Here is a 23,470-nt window from a genome sequence, read left to right as displayed (position 1 = left end):
AATACTCGGTATCGGCACCGATACCGATACCAGTATCGGTGCATCCCTAATTTATTTCATAAAAGACCATAGTAATAAATATAACCCCTTTACGACCGATGACATAATTATTCCGTTCAAAATCTTTCCGTTAGTTAAAGACCGGTGACGGAATAACTTCGTCATGCGGGAAAATTAGTGCTGGTGCGTGGAGGGACCAGCGCTCATAACGTTAATGCTGTTGCTGAGTCCCTCGGTGTTCGAGGCAGACCCTCAACAGCGAATCAGAGGGTCTTAGCACTGTGATTACAGTACTGTTACAGCCACTGACCCAGCTTGCAGCTCACTGTGTTGTGGAGTTGAGCAACTCGGATCAGTGTGCTACACAATGATACAAAGTATCTCGGAGCAGAATACTAAGTATCCAAAGTCCCTGTGAATAAAAAATGTTTACCCTTTAGTGCCCATCCCATTAAAAAAAAGATGTTTAATAAAAAAATGATAAGAAAATATAGTGCCGAGGAGGGTATTATAGTTAGTAGACAAACATACCATATTCTAAAATTGTTCAACACTAAAATTGTATTGTACTCCTTGTATTTTGTGACTTATACCTCCACAATATACTGAAATCCCGGGCATATGATATACCCTATAAATCAGGACAAATAAAAATAATTTATTATGAATTAATTTGTTAGCTACACTAATTATGTACACATTATTATTGGCAAAACTGTGAAAATTTTGTTTTTTTGCATATGTCACATCAAATGAAAGGCCATTTTATCCTTTAAAAACGGTATATAATATGTGTAGGTGCAATGAATGAGGAAAATGATGGTAAACACGTAGCAAAAATGGCAAAATTGCTCCAGTCCCCAGGAACAAAAAGCCTTTCTGAAACGGTGTCACTAAGTGGTTAAATAATTATTGGACTTCAAAACATATGGGAGGTGTAAATAGTTTAGCAGGACTTTCATAGCCTGGGATCAGTGAGTACATGGGAAAGGCAGCACTAGTTGCAGCTGCAGACTGCTCCTCCATCTTTAAATTGGCACGGAACACATCAATAAGAGCCATAATAGAATATTCGAGAAATACAGGCTCAGCAGCTTCACTCTCCTAGGACTCTTTCCTCCTAAAATAATGTAGTGAAAGCTGTAAGACGCGGAGTCCCTTACATCAATGGCACTGCGGTACAGGTAGTTTGTGCAGAATTGTCTAAACAAGTACTACATAGAGGGAGTCTTCTTCAGGTCCTGCTCAGATCTGTAATAAGTATGGTGGGGTTTTCCAATGGTCAGTTGTCTCCTTGCCTGTTAAATATATAAGCTTCAGGATGCAATGCATGTGTTAATATAATTCAGACCAGACAATGGATTCAAAGTAAAATCTGTTTTATTTATATTCCAAAAAAAAAAAAAAAAGATTGTAAAAAAATATCCACCAACTTTAAAGTAGTCCAGAAACAAGAGGAAACATCTTAATGACAAACATGTAAAGGCACATCAGGTCATTTTTAAATAGTCATATTTATATTTTTTTCAAAAATATTCTGAAATAAAGCTTTAGTGTCCAGTGGTCACCAATACTCAATGTTTCTATTATTGCTTGTGTTTGGAATTGTGAGCTTTCCCATACTAAAGTATTTCCCAGCAAGAACAATACTACAATAATGGCACACGCTCTATATATTTCCCCGGCTATGCCAATTCTCTTAAGGTGTTCTTCTTTGGTATTCTACTTGAAATTCCTTAATTACAAAAAGCATAGTATGGGCGTGGCTTAACATGCCGAATTTGTAAGATTACATTCAATAAGGTACAAATCTTTATTAAAGACTCTTTGCATATTGTATGAGAGTGCATCGGCTATTGCTAAACCAAACTAGACTGTGAGGGGCATTTATCAAAACTGGAGCAGCTGTGCATGGCAACCAATCAGCTTCTCTTTTTTGCTTTTCAAAACTTGACTGAGCAAACCGAAGAGAGAAGCTGATTGGTTGCCCCAAGAAAATGCTCCAGTTTTGGTAAATTGTCCTCTTTGTCTTTATTAGGGTACACACCACAGTTACTTCTTCTGTGAGATGTGACAGTAGGATTCCAAAGAGAATGAAAGCGCCTATATACACAGGGGCATTCGTAGATGACGAGTAGAACAAAACAGCACAAGCTATTTTCAGTTTCCTTCAACATCATTTTAATTTGGCTTGCATGCTCCACAAAATTCAGAAGAATTCTACCCACACTTTGTCCTTGAAGATGCAATCCACACAGACTTGACATGGTAGTGTCAATAGTCTGTGTTAATGGCTATTTACATAGCTCTTTAAAAGTTCCACTCAATCAAAATGGTTCCCTGAACCAAATGATTCATCTTTATTATGGTACTGCTACGCACACACATACACACAGCTTACGCACAAGGAGTGAGGCAAATGTACTACTAGCTCATCCTATAAAATGAGTTCCCATGAACAGAAGTAAAAGAAAAACCTGACTAATACATTTCACCAGCACTCAAACACTAAGCAGCTCCTGGTATTGTGCACTTTTCTACAGTGATACATGAGAGCAAACACATAACAACAACCAACAGTTCAGTAGTATTTGGTTTCTTGGAAATTCACCCTTCAGCGGTCAGAAACGGTGCTGTGCCACTTTCCAACATCTTCCTGACCACCAGGAAACAGAATGCCTGTTTGAAGTGAACAATAGTTTTAGGATGGATGATGCTTTTGGTACACAAGGAGAAGGCAGTAAGGATCAGATATGGTGTATTGGGATGGGATAGGAGGCACTAAGGATCATTGACAGTGGAATGCAAGGCTTTGATTGTTGAAGGAGATGGGGTACACATGGAAGATTCAAGGCTGGAAGTTTTGAGAAGTGAGAACAGACACTCTGTGGGGTATATGGATGGAAGTGGCATGTCTAATGTGTCTTCCGAATCACCCAGTGAATGACAACTGCACATGCATGCCACATATATCAGATTTATCATGTCTAAGATTAATTAGTGGGCCCTGCACAGGATTGTTTGATCTTTTTACAAATAACTTTTCTGTGTGTTTTGATGATGATGGAATTTCCGTGTGTGTGTGTGTGTGTGTGTGTGTGTGTGTGTATTGCAAACATCTAATTGGAGCACTGCTCCAATAATATACATTGTCACACAGGAGTCGCACATTTCTGAATTAAATATGCCTTTTTTTTTTTACATCTAACGGAGCCATTTGCATAGGCCAGCATCTGACAGACATACAATTACACAGAAATCTGCAGGGGCAAACATGAAGCAGGCACAAAGGACTGAAGTTGCCATGTACAAGGTGAATCCGGTGAGTTGATTTGTAGTCTAAGTAGCTCAGCAGTGCTTCTGAATACTTTTGGTTTCTGATCATTTCATTACAAAGGACAACAGACTCAGTGGGGACCAGTGAAACAGTGCAGGTATCACTTTGAGATGATAACATATAGATACATGGCCAAGTGTTTTGTAGTGAAGGTCTGTGAGTTGCCTCATTTTTTAATACTCTATGTACAAGAGTCACCATAACACGTAGAAGTTCCACATGGTAGGCCTTTTTGCCTCGGCTGTGCTTGAGCTTTGGATTAAGTTCCTCTGAATATTGCACACGCTTCAAGCTTTAAAAATCAAGGGTTAATAGAAGGCATTCTAAAAGTTCCAGTGAACATAAAACCAGTTGACTCCATGGCATCCTCAGTGGAGATGTAAACGTATCCTCTGAAAGTCACGATTCTCAGGACACAGGTCTTTTAGCAGCAGTGTAGACAGCCAGTGCATAGAATGAACAATGAGTACCTTGAGTCACCAGAGCATCTGCTCTACACCGGCGTCTGTTTATAAAACACATATTTCCCACAGCTGGGTGAGCTTGCCTTCCGTTACTGGGCTCAGTACAATGTGTTGTTGATCAAACTGACTGCCCCCTGCGAGAAAGAAAAATGTGCAAAATGTAACAAATAAGCATTATCGGATCACATTCAAATGGCTGAAGCTTTCATTCAAAATACTCTTACTATACTATTGCTACTAGCATTACACCCAAGCTATTCATATAAACCAATCATTTAGTGCTTAAGTATAATATCTAAGGTTCTACTATATATATATATATATATATATATCACACACACGCACATTTAACTGTGTGTGTAACTATGAAATCAGTCTAACTGTAGCAATTTAGAAAGTGTAGCTAAACCAATCCAAGTGTCATTAGTTAAATATCATCTGAATGGTAAATATAAATGATGTTACCATAATGTAAATGTAATGATGGGACCATTACTACAAAAGGTTACACTGACACAGGGCATATTCGGCTAAGTTCCCCTATCAAGAGTTCTTCACAACATATAATAAACAATAAACAAATAGGCTATGCAATCATGGGTATGCCGCTGGGGAAGTCAGAAATAGAAAAAGATTTGGGGGTCATTGTAGACCACAAACTGAATGGTAGCTTGCAGTACCAAGCTGCGGTAAACAAAGCTAGCAGGGTCTTGTCCTGTATTAAGAAGGGGATGTATTGCAGGGACAAGTCTATAATTGTGCCTCTATATAGATCGTTGGTTCGGCCACATCTGGAGTACGCGGTCCAGTTTTGGTCGCCGGTACTGAGAAGGGATGTCCTTGAACTGGAGAGAGTCCAGCGGAGGGCAACAAAACTAATTAGGGGAATGGAGGACCAGAGCTATGAGACAAGGCTTCTGACCTTAAACATGTTTACGCTGGAATTAAGGAGATTAAGGGGGGATATGATTTTCATGTACAAGATGTTCAATGGTGACAGCAACATTGGCAACAAACTGTTTGACATTAACTCCATTACAAAGACTAGAGGCCACCACCTAAAGTTGGTGGAGAAAAAATTCCAGCACAATGGGCGGAGAGGGTTCTTTACAGTAAGAGCGGTTAGGGTCTGGAACTCACTGCCATCGGCAGTGATTTCAGCCAAGAGTGTAGATTTGTTCAAGAAACGTTTGGACAATTTCTTGAGGGACAGTAATATCCAGGGATACCAGTATCCCTAAGAATGAGATGATGCGTGGACCTATATGGGTTGGACTTGGACGTATGTCTTTATTCAACCCCAAATACTATGTAACTATGTAACATGAATATGAGCTTTGTATACGCAAAGAGAAGCTAAAGTGTCACCAGTAGGCAAGGTTTGTATACGGCAAAAGTACAATCTATAGGTACAGCTGGGACACACATGGGCACAGCAAGGAGATTCCCAGTATAAATGAGAAGCCACTATGCATTTGCTGTGTGATCTTTGGAATGTTTACATGCTCTCTTGCTGTGATTGTCTACACTGTATATCCACAAGTGCCAGGCTTGACCATTAGGACAGAATATCTGACTTTGTAAGCATGTACCAAGCCAGGGGCCAGGCGGCCATTAATGTGTACGACTGTGTCCTTTGTATGCACATCTAGAGCACATGCTGTTGCAGTGAGACATGAGATAAATATCTGAAGCACAGGGTCCAGGCAGTGGGATGAACTAAGGTCTTGTTTGTTGTGAGGGCAAGTTCTAATAGTGATGCTAAACTAGTGGGAGGTCTAATAGTCAATTTACATTAAGAGTACAAGTTCCCTAAAGTCAGACACTAGATTCCAGAAGTCTTCAATGTGTGTTTCTGAGCTGAACTTCAGCCTAGGGTCGCTTGGCTTATTGACGTGAGCAGTAACAGGGAGCCTACAGTAGATAAGCATTTTTGTCTGCATAGTTACATAAGCCAATAATTTGTGTTACAACAAAATACAAATACCAGCAACATGGAGATTGTAAGCCCTGGGATAGCCTGCACAGTTATGCCTGATGCCCCTTTATATATTATTGTTTGGTCTGAAGTGTACCTTACCTTTGACATCTAAAACTAGATTTGGCTTGGATCGGCTGTGGATCCTGCCCTCAGGACTGATACTCCAGAGAACTGGTGATGTTCCAGGATCATCCGGACTGAAGCCAAGCTTGCTCCCACCGGTGATCAGGCTCCCTGCACCAGCCAAGCTGCAATCTTCAGCAATCTGCAGGCATAAAATGATGAATTACTATGATTTACTCATTTACTCCTACCAGAAGAAGCATGTAACAAGCATACACAAATAAAGAGAGCTGAGAAACATACATGGGGCAGCCTAAGTCCTGATCTGTGAGGCAGATCTTGCTGTCAGCAGCTATCATGGTATGATGGCTGTATTACAGGATTTCCCAAAGTGGTCAGCATTGACCTCCAAAGTTTGATGGGACTTTTCAAGGATTTGACAAAATAGCCGGAGGCTGAAAGAAGGTTACTAAATGTCTGGGGGTGAGAAGGTGGTCAATAATCTCTGTAGAGCTCCACACCACTTCCTAGTCCTTAAAGTGACACTGAACACAGGATTTAAATCTTCCCGTGATAAAATACAAATTAGTAAACTAAACGTGAGATTGTAGTCACTCACGGAAGCGAGCTTGGAGTGGTGGCTACTTTACAACACTCACAGGGACCATTGGGAACAAAATAGCCACACTCCAGGAGGAAGGAGTGTCATGATGAATTCAGAGATGATTTGAAGATCTACAGCCGAGTGATACACAAATAAACCCACTTTCAGTCATTTATGCTAATAATTAGGGTACTTGAATGCACTTCTAAGATTCAACTCCTGCGTTTAATGTCACTTTAAGGTGAAGTGGCTAGTGGCGAGACAGTGTTACCTAGGGTTGGATGGTCAGCTGTCAGTGAGAATGGCCTTGTGGTGTCTCTAATAGCTGTGTGTTGTTACTGGCTTCATTTACCAGTGTGCTTTGCACTGGGTGCCTGTGACCTTGCATCTCCCTACCCAGGAAGGATATATATGTACCTGTTCACTTCCTGCACTGAGTGTACTTCCCCAACTTAAACTCTGCCGGAAAGTCAGTGAGTACACTATAGTGATACGTGACAAAATAAAATGGATTTCTGCGCATTTACTCAAAAATGAGTATTGTAGCAACCACAATGACAACTGCAAATACCAAGAGGAAGTGTCAACAGCATTACGTAACAGTAATATTATTATCTATTATTATTCATAGAACTATTATATATGTTACAGTTTTCTAATAACAAATGTTTGAGGGTCAGGGAACAAACTGTGACTTGATGAGCTCGATGAGCTGAAGAATACAGGGACCCTGCTGTAGATGTGTTTGTAGGAATGGAAACATTATATTAGCTGCAAAAGCTGTTCATTATTTTTACACAGGAGCAGTTCAGGAAAACCTCAGAAACCTGAAAATAAGTTTAGTTTTGATGCCAAACCAGAAAATCATTTTTTACCAGTTTAAACATGCATCGTTTTACTAGAAACTACTACTACTCTGCTTCCATTTGTCCTATTTAACCCCTGAGAGTCAAAGCAGAGCGGGCACACATGCGGCATTCTGACAGCTCGTATAGATCGAGAGATATCTCTCTCAAGCTATACTGGCTTTTTTTTTTCTTTCACTTTCAGGAATAGATACATAATGTATCTATTCCTGAAAGAAGAATGTTTCAGTTTGCTGATCGTTGTTGCAACAATCAGAAAACCTATAGTGACAGCTGAATCCTGAACTGCTGCAGGATCAGTGTCACTAACTTATTATCGGCTGTTCTGAAGTTTGAAGCAGCCTGATAATAACCAAAAATGTATTAATCTATCAAGCAGTAACAGTGAGATTCATTCACAATGACTGCTTGATATAATTAAATAAATAAAATAACATTTTTAAGTGTAAAAAAAAAATAAAAACAAATAAGTGTAAAAAAATAAGGGACAAATAAATGAATGTATTTATTGCATTTTTTTTTAGCTGTGCTGGTTTTGTAAAAAAATACTACAAATCAAAACTGGGGAAAAAGTGTTTTTTTTACGTGTTTTCCTCTTTGTTTATATTGTATTTGTCCTAAGTGAGGCATTAGACACACATATGTGATATAAATATGTAGCCCTATCTGTCCTCTAAAAAACAATGGGGTCTATTCACAAAGCTGCCGAGGGCAGCCGAGTGAATGTCCCATTCAAAAGCATTGGGAGTTTACTATTGGCTACTTCAATTCGACCGAGCCGCTCGGCAATGATCGGGAGCTGTACGGGCTATTGTGAATAGCCCGTACAGCACCCCCTCGGTTCTACTGAACCCGAAGGGGTCCTGGGGCCGAAGCTAGCCGAAGGATCGGCCGAAGCTACGGCCAGCTTCGTGAATAGACCCCAATATATATTATGTGTGGGTGCACTTTGTAAGAAAGTATATTACTGACGTGGAAGAATCACACAGTAAAAATGTCAAAAGTGTGTCAGTCATTTATGAACAGAAACTAAAAACAAGCTTAGTCATGAAGGGGTTAACATGACACAAAAAATGTATTTCTGTTACCAAGGAAGGCAAAGTTATTTCTCTTTGTCAATGTTGCTTCTATTTTTGAAGGCCACATTGGTGCGATTTCTCCTGCATCTGGCGTTCATGCTGCACTGCTCATCAGTAGAAATCACAATATTCCTAATGGTACATGATCACATCAATGTAATATGGTGCAGTGTCATTTTTGGAAAGGTGCTGGTGCTTCTTTTGATGATACACAGTTTTTAATGGGACCACTTGAAAAACGCATGTAGGTACATTTTTGATGCGTGTTTGTGCTTAAAGTCTCCTCAAAGGAAGATAACGCCTAATGATGCCACAGCACATATTGCTTGTCATTGACCAAAAGAAAAACACATTAAGGAATTTATCAAAACAGGAGCTGGCTGAATCTGCAGCAGTCGCCCATGGCCACCAATCATCTTCTAGCTTTGATAAATTCCCCTGCTTAAGTGGTAAAACTCATCAAAAGCATATAAAAACATGCATAAATGCACTACAAAAATGCCAAATGACCCAACAAACTTAACGGGGAAGACAAACATTTTCACTGCAACAGTATACACATTTTTGTTTTCACTTTAAGCTTTAAACAATATAGAAATTAAAGAAATAACTGAAAGGCAATAACACAAAAGCAACCCTGTTTATGGTCACCTAAAATCTAAGGGTGGCCATTATTAGCAGATTTCTGAAAAAGCAAGGAGAAACGATAAAGGTAATGTTCATAAACATTCCAAGCAATATATAAAGTTTCAGGCCTTACATGATGTGTACATTTCGAGGGATTAAAACAGTCAAGAAGAATTTACAGAGACTTTTGTAAAATCATTAATGCTGCAATGTTAGCAGAAGGTTCCCTTAATAGACAATTATTCTTCTGTAAAATAACTAAATATCAAAACAGATGGTTTGGAATCACATAGAACATATTTTATCATGTGTGCCAATGAGTTAGCAGATAAAAATAGACTATCATTTCTTGAAATGCTGCAATTTGTAAAAAGACTCCTTGTGTGCCATTATATAATGTTGTTTTTGGCACAGACACAGCTCTTTTCAGCAGAAGTCACCAGTAATATTCTAGTAAACATTTTATTTTTATAGTGCATGTTCCCACAACGTCTTCTTCATCCAGGAAAACAGAAGAATGTCACTGGCCCAAATCAGAGCAAGCAGATAAAGATCTCCATAGATTACACTTTAAAGCTGAACTCTGGGATAAGTAAATATTGTCTAATCACACGAGGCGTGTGTATTGTTACTTTCATCTTGCTGTGCTTTGTGTATTCCTACCAGATCTGTGCAGTACCTTTTACCTCTGTGCAGGAGCTTCCTGTACTAAAGACCAGTCCCTGCTATTCGCTCTCCTTGTGCAGGGTGACTGGTCTTGTATCTGCCCCCTTCCTGTAGTGGGTGGTCCTGCCTGAGTCTGCTCGCTGCACACGCACTATACAGCACAGTGATGATCTAACCACTACTTTATATGGTGACAACTGGGTTTGCAAAAGCATTGGGTGCACACAAAGTAGATTTATATCTTTTGTGGTTATTGAGAAATATATTTAAATTAAAGTATTTGTGTTCATTTTTAACTGCATGGCGACATTTGATTTTCATATACACAGATCTTCCACATGGCCAGATTAAGGTGTGGATGCCCAAATGTTGCCTCCATAGGCAGTAAACTTTACAGGGGTTGTAGTCTTTCCCACTCTATCCAAAAACGTGGTTAGAGATGCACTTTAATTTTGGTTCTTTGTAAAAGCAGCTCTATGTCTGTTTAGATATAAAATACTCTTTACACCTTGTGCATCTAGAAATAGACCAGATTGAGGTGTGGATGCCCAGACCAAATTTAGTGCCAGTACTGATTCATTTTACAAAAACTCTATGGGGTCTATTCACGAAGCAGCCGAAGGATCTAGTCGTAGCTTCGGCCAATCCTTCGGCTAGCTTTGGTCCCAGGACCCCTTCGGTTCAGTAGAACCGAAGGGCTGCTGTACGGGCTATTCACAATAGCCCATACATCACTCGAACTTGGCCGAGTGGCTCAGTCGAGCCAAAGACATATGCCTCGTACCCGCCCTCTGCTGCAGTTCTCCATCAGGTCCCCACTAGTGATTGACAGCAGCAGAGGGCGGGTACAATAGCTAGTTTGCTATTGCAAATTGAAATAGCCAATAGGAATCTAGTAATCTGGCCAAATTTTTTTTCTTTCTTTTTTTTGACGGCAGCAGAACCAGCGGCCAATAGAAAACAGTTGGGCAGAGCTAGCTGTCACTGCTAGCTCAGCACAATTGTTTTCTATTTTTCTACTTTTTTCACTATTATATAGGGCTGAAATCAGCTGTACCAGCCTGAAGTGAGTAGCCGAACAGCGTTCGGCTCACTTCGCTTCAGGTCGATCATTCACTCGGCTGCCTATGACTTTTTTACCTAACGTAATTATTTTTAAGAATATAGAATGTTTTTATTTGGTAAATTGTTTTATTAAATACCCTCTGATCAGGTTTTTTTTAAATTACAGGTTGCTAACCAAAAATGTGAAAGAAACTCACAGACAGTGTTGAGTCAGGAGAGGTTTTTTTTCTATAAAATTTCATGTGGTCACAATATCATAGCATTTTATTGGGAACAATGCTATTTGAGTCACTCATTCCCAGCGCAGTGATTTTTGATTATTACTAATGCTATTGGTTGCCCTTACAGCTGTCAAACACAGAATGCAAATTTCTGTTCCCTGGGCAAAGAGACCAGAGCATGGGAACATTAATTCACAGACTGTGGACTCTTGGTGGTTAATATGAAGAACAACCCTGAAGTCGGGTTTACACATTTCTATTTTTTCTCTTTCAACCTTCGGGCTGAATGATAAAAATAGAACAGATTCCTCCATCAGATTGAGGAGTCCCCCGCTGTTTGCATTGTATTCTGACTAGCTCCGTTCTGCTGAGAATTTTCCAACCAGCTCCTTCGATCAATTGATAAAAGGGATGCCGGATGGAGGAGTGCCGACAGTGGCACCCACTGAGCGAATTTCCTCTGGTTATTGATGATTTCGTACATAACCTTATTAAGGACTTTTTAAAAAAGACATTTCCTATACTCGTCAGTGCCAATCAGGGGCACTAGGAACTTTTGTTAAATGAACCCCTACTGCTGTAGCTGCTATACTCCTACAGCCATCCTCTTTATGGAAATCTGAAAATTTTATTGTGTTGGTTCTCATAAGGAAAATGTATAGTGTATCTATGGTTTTGGATAGTGTGGGGAAAGATTAGAACCCATGTCAGATTTTACTGCTATCTGGGGCTCTATTGGAGAGATTTCCCCTCACTTTCTGTTCTTTGGACAACGTTTTACCAGACAGTAAGTGAGGAAAAATCTGCAACTGGGAAACAGACAACATTAAAAAGCTAGCAGGGATTCCCCTACATTCTCCTACTTAACTTCAAATCATTTTTACTTTTGTCTGTGTTGCTGTTGGAGAGTTTCGTTCAATTTCTGTCTGGGGAACATGATGCCCCCGGGACAGTGAGTGAGGGGAAATCTCTCTAATGTTGCCTCCAAAGGCAGTAAAACTTGACAGGGGTTTTAGTCCTTCCCACTCTACCCAAAATCGTGGTTAGAGATGCACTTTAATTTTGGTTCTTTGTAAAAGCAGCTCTATGTCTGTTTAGATATAAAATATTCTTTACACCTTGTGCATCTAGAAATAGACTAAAAAGTCTCACCCGACATCTAATGACTCCTTTTTGATAAACCCAGATCTGATCTTCAGCTCCGTTGTCCTCCACGACCTGTATCCTTAGAAGTTTGACATCCTCCAGATTTCCATTTGTTGACATCATCATTCCATTTTCTTTATTTCGGAGCTTAAAATACAGTCGTTTCTGTTCAAAAGAATAAAAACAATATTTTCTGTTACAGGTTAGTGTATGAAGCCTTAACGGTCCAAGAGATTATGAAATATATCATACATAAAACTAGGGATGCACTGCTAACGGTTTTTCGGTATCGAGTACAAGTGCCGATATATTTATATTTTGGTACTCGTGGATACCGAATACCAACACCAGTACTTCCACTAGCATGGAGCCGGCTTCCTGGGCAATCAAGAAGCTGTTCGGCAGGTAATGACACGCTGCCCAGCTTCTTTATTGCTCGGGAAACCGGCTCGATGCTGATTGGCATGGGAAGCCGGCTCCATGCTGTTTGCCAGGCTCGATGCTGATTGGCCCAGGAAGCTGGCTTCATGCTGTTTGAATGGCTCGATGCGGATTGACTGGGAAGCCGGCTTCCTGGCCAATCAGCACGGAGCTGACCAAACAGCATGGAGCCAGCTTCCAGGCCAATCAGAAAGCCGGGCGGCGGGTAATGACTCGCCACCTGGCTTTTTGATTGGCCGGGAAGCGCCGGCTGCATGCGGTTTGGCCTGCTCGATGCTGTATTCGCCCAAATACTCGTTGCACCCCTATATAAAACATTAGACAGATCATTAAAAGATTAGTTAACCTAACTTTAAACTAGGTTATAAATGGTTTTAGGACAGGCTATACTAGATTGTCAAATACTATCAGAGAAGAAACCATTTAGCCTGGGTCTGCTTACTGGCTGCCCTTTGACTTTGCTAAAGCACTGTATATAACAAATGTGTTTTCTAAAGTAACATATCTGTTTTCACCATCCTTTGTTGCATTTCACTTTGCAGTCACCTAATGTTTGCTGCAATGGCCATTTGTAGTTTCCATCAGAAGGACATTGGATAGGGAGATAATTTAAGAGAAGAGAAGAAAAGGTTGTCACCCTATATATAACAAGGGTCCTCATTACAGGATCACCAGGTATTCATTTAATAAATGCTGCACATTTTAAAATGTAGACAATTACTGTAACTTACTTATATGAGGTTTTAGTGATTTGTTTTCTCTGATAACATACGATTCTCCCAATTGGCCTATTGGGGGAGCTAAAAGCAAAAGCTTCTTCACATATTGTATCTGACATTGTGCTTTAAACTCTCCTTAATCAATTGATGAGCTTGTTTAGGTACATGTAAATTCTATGTATAGATCGACTTTAATAGAAAGTGTCTTTATAAACCCACTTTCAGTCAAGTAGTACTTATGACATTTATTTGATGAAGTAGTTTACTAAATGTATAACTAAATTCATCCAAGAAAAACAATCCAATCAGTATTTAGTTATTAGAAATATTTATACATTGACAAACATTTGCACAGAAAATGAAACCTTCAGGCTTCTTCAGTTCTGCCTGTGAGTACCTGTCGAAGGGGACGTAGTGAACCAATTCTGTTCCAGCCACTAAACTGCTGCCACTGTGCAATCTTACTTGGTAAAATTAATAGTTGTCGACCTCTGAAATTAGCATATTCATAAAACACCCATCTGAAAAGAGAAATGTTTACATTAAGACATAGTACCAAGGAAAATCTTACATAAAATACACATACAAAATCATTCATAAGAGTAAAACAATTATCATGATTCATAATACAGATATTTTCTTCCCTTCTGATTTTCTGTATGGATGAGAGCAATGCCATGGCATCATTACTGAAAACTGCGAGAGCCAGTATCAAATACGACTGAGCATTGTCTTTCATGCCATCTGAGAAGCCAATAGTGAGACTCTTCCTGTAACCTGCAGACCAGTTTATCTGCCTGCACTTTAGCACTAAGCACCCATTTTCTGTTCCAGCTGCTCTTAAATGTGCTACCTTTCAGTAATACATGCAATATTACTGGATTATGGAGGTGTGTATCATTATTTAAGAACAAGCACTTTGCCGATATCAATTAGACTAGATGCTCCATACACAGTCTAAAACGGTTAGCCAAACTCCGGCCCTCCAGCTGTGGTGAAACTACAAATCCCATGATGCATCTCTCTCCGGGAGTCATGTCTGTGGCTGTGAGAATCTTGCAATGCCTCATGGGATTTGTAGTTCCACCACAGCTGGAGGGCAGGAGTTTGGCTACCCCTGGTCTAAAAGAATAACTGTGAAAGCAATACAAAAACAGCTGAATATTTGCACCATTTATATAATTTACGTCTACCATACATACTTGCAAACATTCCAAGATCCTTCAAGGAAATTAAATAGAGCTGTTGGGAAAAGAAGCAAATCTACCCATAATGGAGGGTTAGGTAAATGCCAATGGGTTCAATAATTGAGTCCCCACCTTCTTCAAAGCCTCTGGAACTAGGGCATAAAGATCTCTCTTAGCTAGTTTGGCATTAAAAGGTACAATGCTGTCACCTCCCCAACGCCATGTTTTCAAAAGAAACACATGCATAATCCAGCAAAGGTGGTCTGCAATAGAACAAAGCCACTTTCCATTAGTTAGACAACCTTCCACTAAGGTACGCAAGTACTTACATTCCTCCAAGAACCTCGAGAGACATTAAATCAGGGGAGTAGCCCATCGCCTGCAGGTCAGTTGATTCTTTGCTAAGTTTTACTCTTCTGCCTTTGAAGTTTTCCTTTCCACAAAGTGCTACATTAGGCTCTGAAAATTCCTGTTCAAGATACAGAAAGTAGACAAAGTTCATTGTCAGTACAGAGGTATTTCAAGTGTTACCCGTGTAGCTACCCATAGACATCAGATGACAGTCACCTGATCCATCAAATGTATCTGTAGGCATCTGATCCAGCCACTATAGGTTTCCCCTAATCCAGCCACTTTAGGTGGATCCAGAAAGTGCTAATAAGCTTAGACATTCGGTCAGGAGATCTCTGCTGAAGGGGAATACATTTAAAATGTAGGAGAATTTGACCTGGGAAGTATAAAGTTTGTTTATACTTCTTAGATCAATTTCTTCTGACATTCCAGGAGGCAAGTGTGACTGAGGGTCGACATTTAAATATAGGTATACTTTAATTCCTAGCAAACAAATGTGAGCAAACAAATGTGGAGATGTTGTCCTGTAATAACTAATTAGATCTTATGCTTCACGTTTGTAATAGGAAACAGACCTATTATACCTAGGCTACAGTTTTCATGTATTAGTCTAATGACAAAAACAAAGTATATCTACAGAACTGATCCAGAGGAAGTTTCCTTTGCAAATGTAGTTTATGTTTGCATTTTTCAGATCAGGTTTTTTGACAACCAGCGGTGAGAAATTTGTCAGTCACGACTAAACTGCTGAACCTGCAAGATTACCCCCAAATGTACCAGATATTAAAATGCATGGCAAAGGGGGTGTTCTCACTTCTATTAGGAAAAATACATGATCACTGATCACACATGCATTTAATTATTATACAGGATTTATATAGCGCCAACAGTTTGTGCAGCGTCTTACAATATAAGGACGACATTACAATCACAATACAATTCAAGACAAGATGGTAAGGAGGGCCCTGCCCGTGAGGGCTTACAATCAATCTAAAAGGGAGGGGGGATTCAATAATCAGGTCTTTAGATAGTCAGAAGTACTTGTTATCATTTAGCCGTCAACCCACACAAAGCCGATTGTTAGAAGTGGTACTAAAATCTGTACCATCCCCAACAAAATTCAGTCTATGTACAGGCACTTCTTTAGCACTTATTATCTGGTCATTATTACTATATCCTAAAATGTAACAAAAGCTAATGTCTCAGGAAGAAAGCAAGTGGATTTTATTACATCAATGTTGTGCTGCATGTTGTTTTTTAAATCCACAATTGCATAACGGGAAACCTAAAAGAAGTCTAAACTGCAATGGGCATCTGAAATAGTTACATCGCCATTATCTGTAGGTTCTGCAGCCATATAGGAAGTAGCTGGGAACAATCACACCACAACCTCTGCACAGGGTGAATGTATTCCACTGCATAATGTATTGATGTTATGTTATCTAAGGCATTTCTATTAATATGTCTACAAGCAGATGTACTTAAATGAAATGTGTCTGGACCGGAACACGAGAGAATACATAGCTAATAATCAAAAAAACTTGTGTGAGTGAATACTATACTTACATAGCTTATCATCTTTAAGGACCTAATAGCTGCATCATGTGGGCATCCCATAGCACACAAATCGGGAAAGATGCCTTCTTCTAATACCCAAAGATTACCTGAGAAGTCTGCCTTGTCATACAGAGCCCACCTAGAAAAGAACATCAAAGTCACACTTGTGATTTCAATTGGAAATCTAAAAAAACATATAATTAAACAATATAAAATATTAGAGAAAAATAAATAATACAGGGAAATTCTTATTTAAACCTAAATAGAAAAATGCTAAAAAAATATTCCAGACATGCAAAAAAAAAATTAAAAATCTTAAAAATATACAAGTGATTATTATCATCAGTGTCAAGTTTTTGTTTCGTGATTTAAGAAGACATGCATGTGAGAAACTTTCAGTTGTAAAACCTTGGTGACCAGCCAGGAGTCTCATATTATGATCTGTGTTCTGGTGTATGCTATAGTAGCAAACTGTTACTATATTACACACAATGTTCACTAGCCAACAAGAACTAGTATACAAACCAAAATGCTGTTTAGACATTACTTGGAATTGTACTGGAGTTCAGAGAGTAGCACATGATGGATATAGAAGAGTTAATGTAGTAAAGTAGTAGAACAACTCTGTGCAGAATACCAATCATGTTAAAATAAATGTAAAAAAACTGTTTTTTGCTCCCACATCGCTGGAAAATTAAAGACAGCACAGCTTCTCCTCATTCACTAAGCAACGTGAAGTTCATTTTGCAATGTGAAAATTCACTTCACTTAGTGAAGCTGCACTGACTTTAATCGTCCATTAACATGTGAGCATTTGCATTCCTTGAACATGACTGGGTATACTTTGCAAAGTAAATTGTCACTTAGCTTTACCTCAGATGTCTGGGAAAGAAACAGCAACACCACACACGGCAAGAGCAGAACTTCACTACCTCTAAGTCTAGTATGCCGGCTGCCTGTTTTTCCTGAAGACTACAGGGTGCTGTCTCCGACGCGATCCCTCCATTTGTGTTTACCTGTGGCGGTTCATGCTTGACAAAACCAATCCCTTGTTTGTATTTGAAGCAGTTTTTCCACTATATTCTTGCTTCCCTGACTAACTGACGGGGAAGACACATATATGACACATATCTCCCATAGAATTGTCTCTCTCCCCTGAAGAAGCCCTTTCGGGGCGAAACATGTAGGGACTTACAGGAGCGTTTATACCATTCTGATAACAAACAACCATATACATCGTAACTGCACGGTATCGTCACCATTCGGTGAACCTGCATTTGTAAAAGCATTTTTATTGATGATTTTGTATTCCGTTTTTTATCTTAAATAATGTATACAACGATTTATTGAATAAATGTACTTCTAAGATTTTTATACACGAGGTCTGGACTTGTTTCTTAAAAGCCCCCTTTTTTTATTTTCCCCTCTGGGTCCTCGCACACCCCACTGTGGAAATACCCTTTTTTTTTCTAGCTTTACCTCATTCATTAAGCTAAATTAAAATTCAATTTGCAAAGTGATCATACTCTACTGCTAATCAACACCAGTGTCTCTGAAATAGACCTAATGCAAGTTACAACTGGTACCGCTAATCTGTTCAAAAGTGAATCTTGTGCAGATTGTGCATGCATTTGTTAGAATAGACTGATGGCAGGCAGTGCTGCTTGCCTACATAGTATACAAGCATACATTCTCTGCATGGAAAAACCACAAAGGTACCTTTTATGAGCAACAAGACAGAAAGATGGACCATGCACCGGCCCCAATTCATCACAACAGCAGTATTCAACCTTTATTTTGCCTGTGTGTAATCATTTATTTGCTTTTTCCTGACAATAAGTAGTGTAATATAACACAATATGCTACACTTTTCGAGTTCCTAGTTGCTTTTATGCAATTGTTTCCTTACCTGCCTGAAGAAATTTTGCAGGACATAATTTTAAAGGAGTCTTCTATGTTATTCACATCTCCTTCATATATTTGTTTTTCACCTTGGAAATCAGATTCTGAAAACACTTCAACCTTAATATCAAATAAACACAAAAACTTCATAAAAATGATTAACTGACTGCAATACAAAGTGCATTGTCTTCTTTGTTTTAAATGTTACAGTTTCTACCAGAACAGGCTATTAAGGACCCGATCTGTACAAATTATAGATACTCTTCGACCAGTAAGGCCGAACACAGTTCGGATATTGAATATATTGCGTATAATTAAAAAATTGATTCTGTTTCCCCATGTTTGGAATAGGGGTTGGCAAATGTATGACATTGTCTCACTATTTAGTATTGTACCCTATGAGCGTTGAAATTGTGTTGGTAAAGCAGCAGTGAATGAACAGTGTTAACAATAAAGTGAATATTGTGGAGAAAGGTTGGATTTAGCAAACTTAACTCTGCTCATAACTTATAATAATCTGTAGTGTCATTAAACCAGTTCTTAGACAAAGCTCTGTCTATCATCAAGCTAAACCCCTTCTACTATGAATTCCACATCTATTATTTCTTAAAGTGTGCTCGTCAATATTTATATCTTATATTGTTGAATAAGATGCCCAACTTCTTACGTAGGCCATTTTTCTAGTTTGCTAAATCTATTAAAATGCAACAATATAGCAAGATGTCAAACAAGTACCATACGGTATATAGAAAAGATGTCATTCATACCTTAAAATGTCCCCATGGACTTTCAAGGGTTTCCTAATAAAAAAGAAATTAAAAATATTCACATGGGAACAATAACATTGTTTAAATGAGTGGGGTGATTTACTAAACATTTTTCCCAATAGTCTAATATAGCTACATTCATTTTAAACTTCTAATTGTGCTACCAGATTCTTGATTAAGAAAATTCACATGCAAATGACTCGATGTTTAACATAACACTTGCACCTTTAGTGAATCAAGGCTGATTTATTAAAAGAGGAGAGAATGATCACTTGGTAAAAGTTAAGTTGTGTTTACCTTAAAAGACAACTATGGCCCAACCTTTTTTGGCAATAGTTCTCTTAAGGATCACAAGAGAACATATACTATGTCCTCCTGTGACCCAAAACTAAGCATATAGCAGGTCATTGCCCGCTATATGCTGACAGCGCAGCGCTGCACTGAAGCAGGGACAGATCCTAACAATCCTATCCGGATACACTCCGCTGGCTGACTGACAACTGGCTCAGCCTCTCTAGAGCCAGGGACCAGCTGTGGCCACCCGGCAACCCTGCAGGAATGGAGAGAGGAGAGGGGAATCCCCATCTCATATGAATTTTATTTCATCTGCACATATTGGGATAATTAAGTGAACAGAGCTACAATTTAGCAAGTGAAGATTCTCTACTCCTTTAGTAAATCAGCCCTATAGTGTCCATTAAAAAACCAAATTGAATACATTACAGGAAGGATTACATTGACATGACTGTGAAGACTGTAATCCATGTACAAATTCATAAAGTGTTGTTTCAAAGAAACTTTCATATAATCCCTAACATACCATATTAATTGGCTGTACAGAGGAGATTTTGGCATTCTTAGCTCCCCAATCACTAAAGTTTGAGTACATTCCTTTCTCCAGTATGTATTGTTCCCCAGTAAAGTCGGGACATTCGTAAGCCACCCATCTGTTTAAAAGTGAAATAAAATGATCAAAAAGCAGCTGCAACAAGTTTTTTCTAAACAAATACTAAAATCTTTGAAAATCTTAAATACAGAATACAATTAAATATACATTTCCATGTTTAAATACAGTTTACCAAAACCTTAAGAACATAAATTAGTTTGATGTGATTACATTTTAAAAGTCTACTTTTAGAACCACCTGTCCCCACAGTGGCAGTTGAACACCTGGATGAATGTAGACTACTATGTTAAAAGAGAACTATGGTCCAACATGTCTGTGAAGGTTATCATTCATCCAGGTCACATGGTATATGTGTAAAAAAATAAGTCAAGGCAACTGGACTTGCTGTATTTTTCTTGAAGACGTTTCACTGGTCATCCAACCAGCTTTCTCAATTCAGAATTCTCCATTCTGAATTGAGAAAGCTGGTTGGATGACCAGTGAAACGTCTTCAAGAAAATACAGCAAGTCCAGTTGCCTTGACATTTTTTACAGATATGGTCCAACCTTTTTTTTTTTCCATAGTTCTCTTTAGGGTCACAGGAGGACTAATGTCCTCCTGGGACCCAAAACTCAGCATACAGCAGGATATTTCCCACTATATGCTGACAGCGCAGAGCCGCACTTCAGTCGGGATCCACCCCACTGCCTGATTGACAGCTGACTCTGTCTCTCTAGACAGAGTCAGCTGTGCCCAGCCCCTCTCCTGTGCATTCCTCCAGTCAGCGCTGGAGCAATAGAGGGAAGAGGGGTCCCTGCGGGGAGCGGTAACTAATAGCCAGGAAGGATGAAGGAGTTCAGAGGATGACTGGTGTAGAAGAGGAAAGAAAAGACACTGCAGGAAGCAGATACCAGCTCTTAGCGGAGGGTCAAGCTGTGTCTATAGAAATGCGTCAGAATTAGAAAATGTCATAACGTTCGCCAAACTATTATAACAAAATATTTTTTTAAATGTCATAATTTCTGACAATGTTCTACCATTTTGACATCCATTTGTACTTTTGATCTAAACTCTTTTCTAATTATTAACCAATACCAAACTAACCCAGAGTAAACACATCCAGAGTACAGCGTTACAGGATTCTTTACTGCCAAGGGCATACAGGAAATTACAAATCACTGCCATGCTGAGTCATGATAAAACATCTTCTGACAAGTCTGTTATTATATCAAGTATGATGTATGACAGCATACCAACTTGTCAGAATTATGGAAGCCCAGACTTGTCTGCTTAATGAACCTGCTCCAACATTTACACTTCAATTCATTTCCTGTGGTAAAATACTTAAATGGGCAGTGATCAGCGCTGATGATCGGGATTTGCTTTGCCTATATATCTGCCGCTTCCACTATGAATTGTCTGAATTGACAATGAAGATGCATAAGCACAATAATGAGGTAATCACTGCGTTAGACTGACAGCACTGTGCAATATAAAAGTGCCAGACTGGATCATAGTGCTGAGACCTCACTCTAACAATCTGTGTTCTGATGTTCAGGAAAAGACATTTTCAGGTACTCATAATAGCTGTAATGAAAGCACATTTAACCCCAATGACATCTGTGTGTTGTGGCAACGTGTGCAAAGATGCACATTTTCCTGCGTAGCTGCAGCACGCCAAAGCATTTACAAAGCAATTTACAACACAAAATAAAATATGTAAACTTAGGAAAATGATGAAAATGATACTTACACTCCACTTAAGACATTAATAGATTGTATCTTCACACCAAAACCTGTCTCTTCCATATTTGCTATGATCCCCAGGACATTGATATTTGCTGCTTTTTCATCCAAGTCCTTCTCACTGTACATTATCATGTGTGGAGTGGAGAAGTCCTGGGAGATAAAATGAAAATGGTTTAACGATGTTTCATTAAAAACAACAAGTTGTATGAGCTGATTCACACACATAGCTTACTTTGTTGGCTCACATAAAAAAGGCAAAATAAATGTGCTTCTTGTCTGCAACCAAAGCAAAGACTAAAAGCCACAGAGGCAGAAAACATCTACTCCTGTGCAAGTGTTATGAAGGTGCACTTTGTGTGTCCAAATACAGTGTGGCGCAAGATTCATAGTGCTTTTTGTCTCCCAAATAGGTATTTTGAGTCTATCTTTAACCACTTGCTGCCCAGAGCAATTTCTTACATTTGCACACACATGATAAAATCAGAATTTTTGACTAGAAAACAGCTCCAGACCCCCAAACAATTATATATGTTCTGGAAGCAAAGGCCCTATAGAATAAAAAGATGCTAGATGACATTTTTTATGTTGCACGGTATTTGCGCAAATGTTTATCAAACCAGTATTTTTAGGATAAAATACACTAAAATTAAATGTAGTGCACAGAAACAGAATATAATATCCAATTGCTTGGTAAAATATAAAAGATGGGGTCACGCCCGGTAAATAGATACCAAACATGTCAAGCCTTAAAATTGCGCATGCCTGTGAAATTGCAATAAACTACAATAACCAAAATTTTCCATAAGTGACGCTTTAAAAGCACATCAGTTTAGTGCTAACAGTGATTGATGTGAGTAGAATTATTGTTCTCATTTCGATGCTTGCAACGATATGTAACATGTGTGGCGCAATTTTCGTTTTTGCACATAAGCGCATCCAACGTGTGTTTGCATTGTATGTGTGTGCACGTGGAAAGGCGGGGGACTTTAACCAGTTGACATCCGCGGTGTTAAACCCCCTTCCCATCCAGGCCATTTTTCAGTATTCAGCGCTGCGGTACTTTAACTGACATTTATTCCGTCATGCAGCGCTGTACTGAAATGAATTTTATACCCTTTTTTGGGGACAGATAGAGCTTTTTGCGTGCCCGCTAGGGGGCGCGCGCGAGCAGAAAAAAATTGCCGTCTGGAGACGGCAACCCGCAGATGCTGCAGTGCCGTCCGTCCGTTTTTTTACTACGGGCGGACGGCAAGAGGTTAAAATTTATTTTTGCATTTTTTTTGTTACTTTAATTTTTACAATTCTTTTTTTTTTCATCTAATGTCACCTAGGGACCACAAAGAAGCTGATTAATCAGAGATCTGCTTCACCAGCTTCTTCTTCTGGCTCTAGGAGCCAGAGAATGTGCCCAGTGACACCGAAAGTGATGTAATGCATGGATCAGTGGTGAAACAAATAATGTATATTACTAGTGCTCCCATTTTCTCCTTATATTATCCAGTAAATATTCCTCCTTCTCTTAAAAGTCTATACCCGGCACACACATTATATTTCTTATTTAGAAATATGTGGACGTGCTTGAAACATGTTGATGAGGACTGAAGTTGTTTGATGAACAGGAATTGAGAGACACTTAGGGGTCTATTCACAAAGCTGCCGAGGGCAGCCGAGTGAATGACCGATCAGAAGTGAAGTGAGCCGAACACCGTTCGGCTATTCACTTCAGGCTGGTACGGCTGATTTCAGCCGTACATCGGCTGAAATCAGCCGTACATCGGCTTGCTTCGTGTG

The 23,470-nt window shown here is 39.2% G+C and overlaps 1 protein-coding gene across 1 annotated transcript in view; it reads right to left on the bottom strand.

Annotated features, from left to right (window-relative positions):
* Positions 1-3,200: 3,200 nt before the first annotated feature.
* The window catches only part of AIM1 (absent in melanoma 1), a 106,039-nt gene continuing 85,769 nt past the window's right edge, over positions 3,201-23,470 (bottom strand). Inside the window, exons 12-21 of the mRNA XM_018553520.1 lie at positions 21,684-21,829; positions 19,864-19,990; positions 19,044-19,076; positions 18,284-18,396; positions 16,384-16,513; positions 14,796-14,935; positions 13,677-13,800; positions 12,126-12,284; positions 5,882-6,047; positions 3,201-3,935 (exon numbers count right to left, since the gene is read on the bottom strand). Of these exons, the coding sequence (XP_018409022.1) occupies positions 3,847-3,935; positions 5,882-6,047; positions 12,126-12,284; positions 13,677-13,800; positions 14,796-14,935; positions 16,384-16,513; positions 18,284-18,396; positions 19,044-19,076; positions 19,864-19,990; positions 21,684-21,829 (1,227 nt within the window). The 3' untranslated portion in view covers positions 3,201-3,846. The remainder of the gene's footprint in view (positions 3,936-5,881; positions 6,048-12,125; positions 12,285-13,676; positions 13,801-14,795; positions 14,936-16,383; positions 16,514-18,283; positions 18,397-19,043; positions 19,077-19,863; positions 19,991-21,683; positions 21,830-23,470) is intronic.

This window comes from Nanorana parkeri, unplaced genomic scaffold (genome assembly GCF_000935625.1).
Source record: "Nanorana parkeri isolate BGI_ZX_2015 unplaced genomic scaffold, ASM93562v1 scaffold123, whole genome shotgun sequence".
Taxonomy (NCBI): Eukaryota; Metazoa; Chordata; class Amphibia; order Anura; family Dicroglossidae; genus Nanorana; species Nanorana parkeri.
Note: the sequence above shows the minus strand (reverse complement) of the source record. Positions and strands in the feature narration are given on the sequence as shown.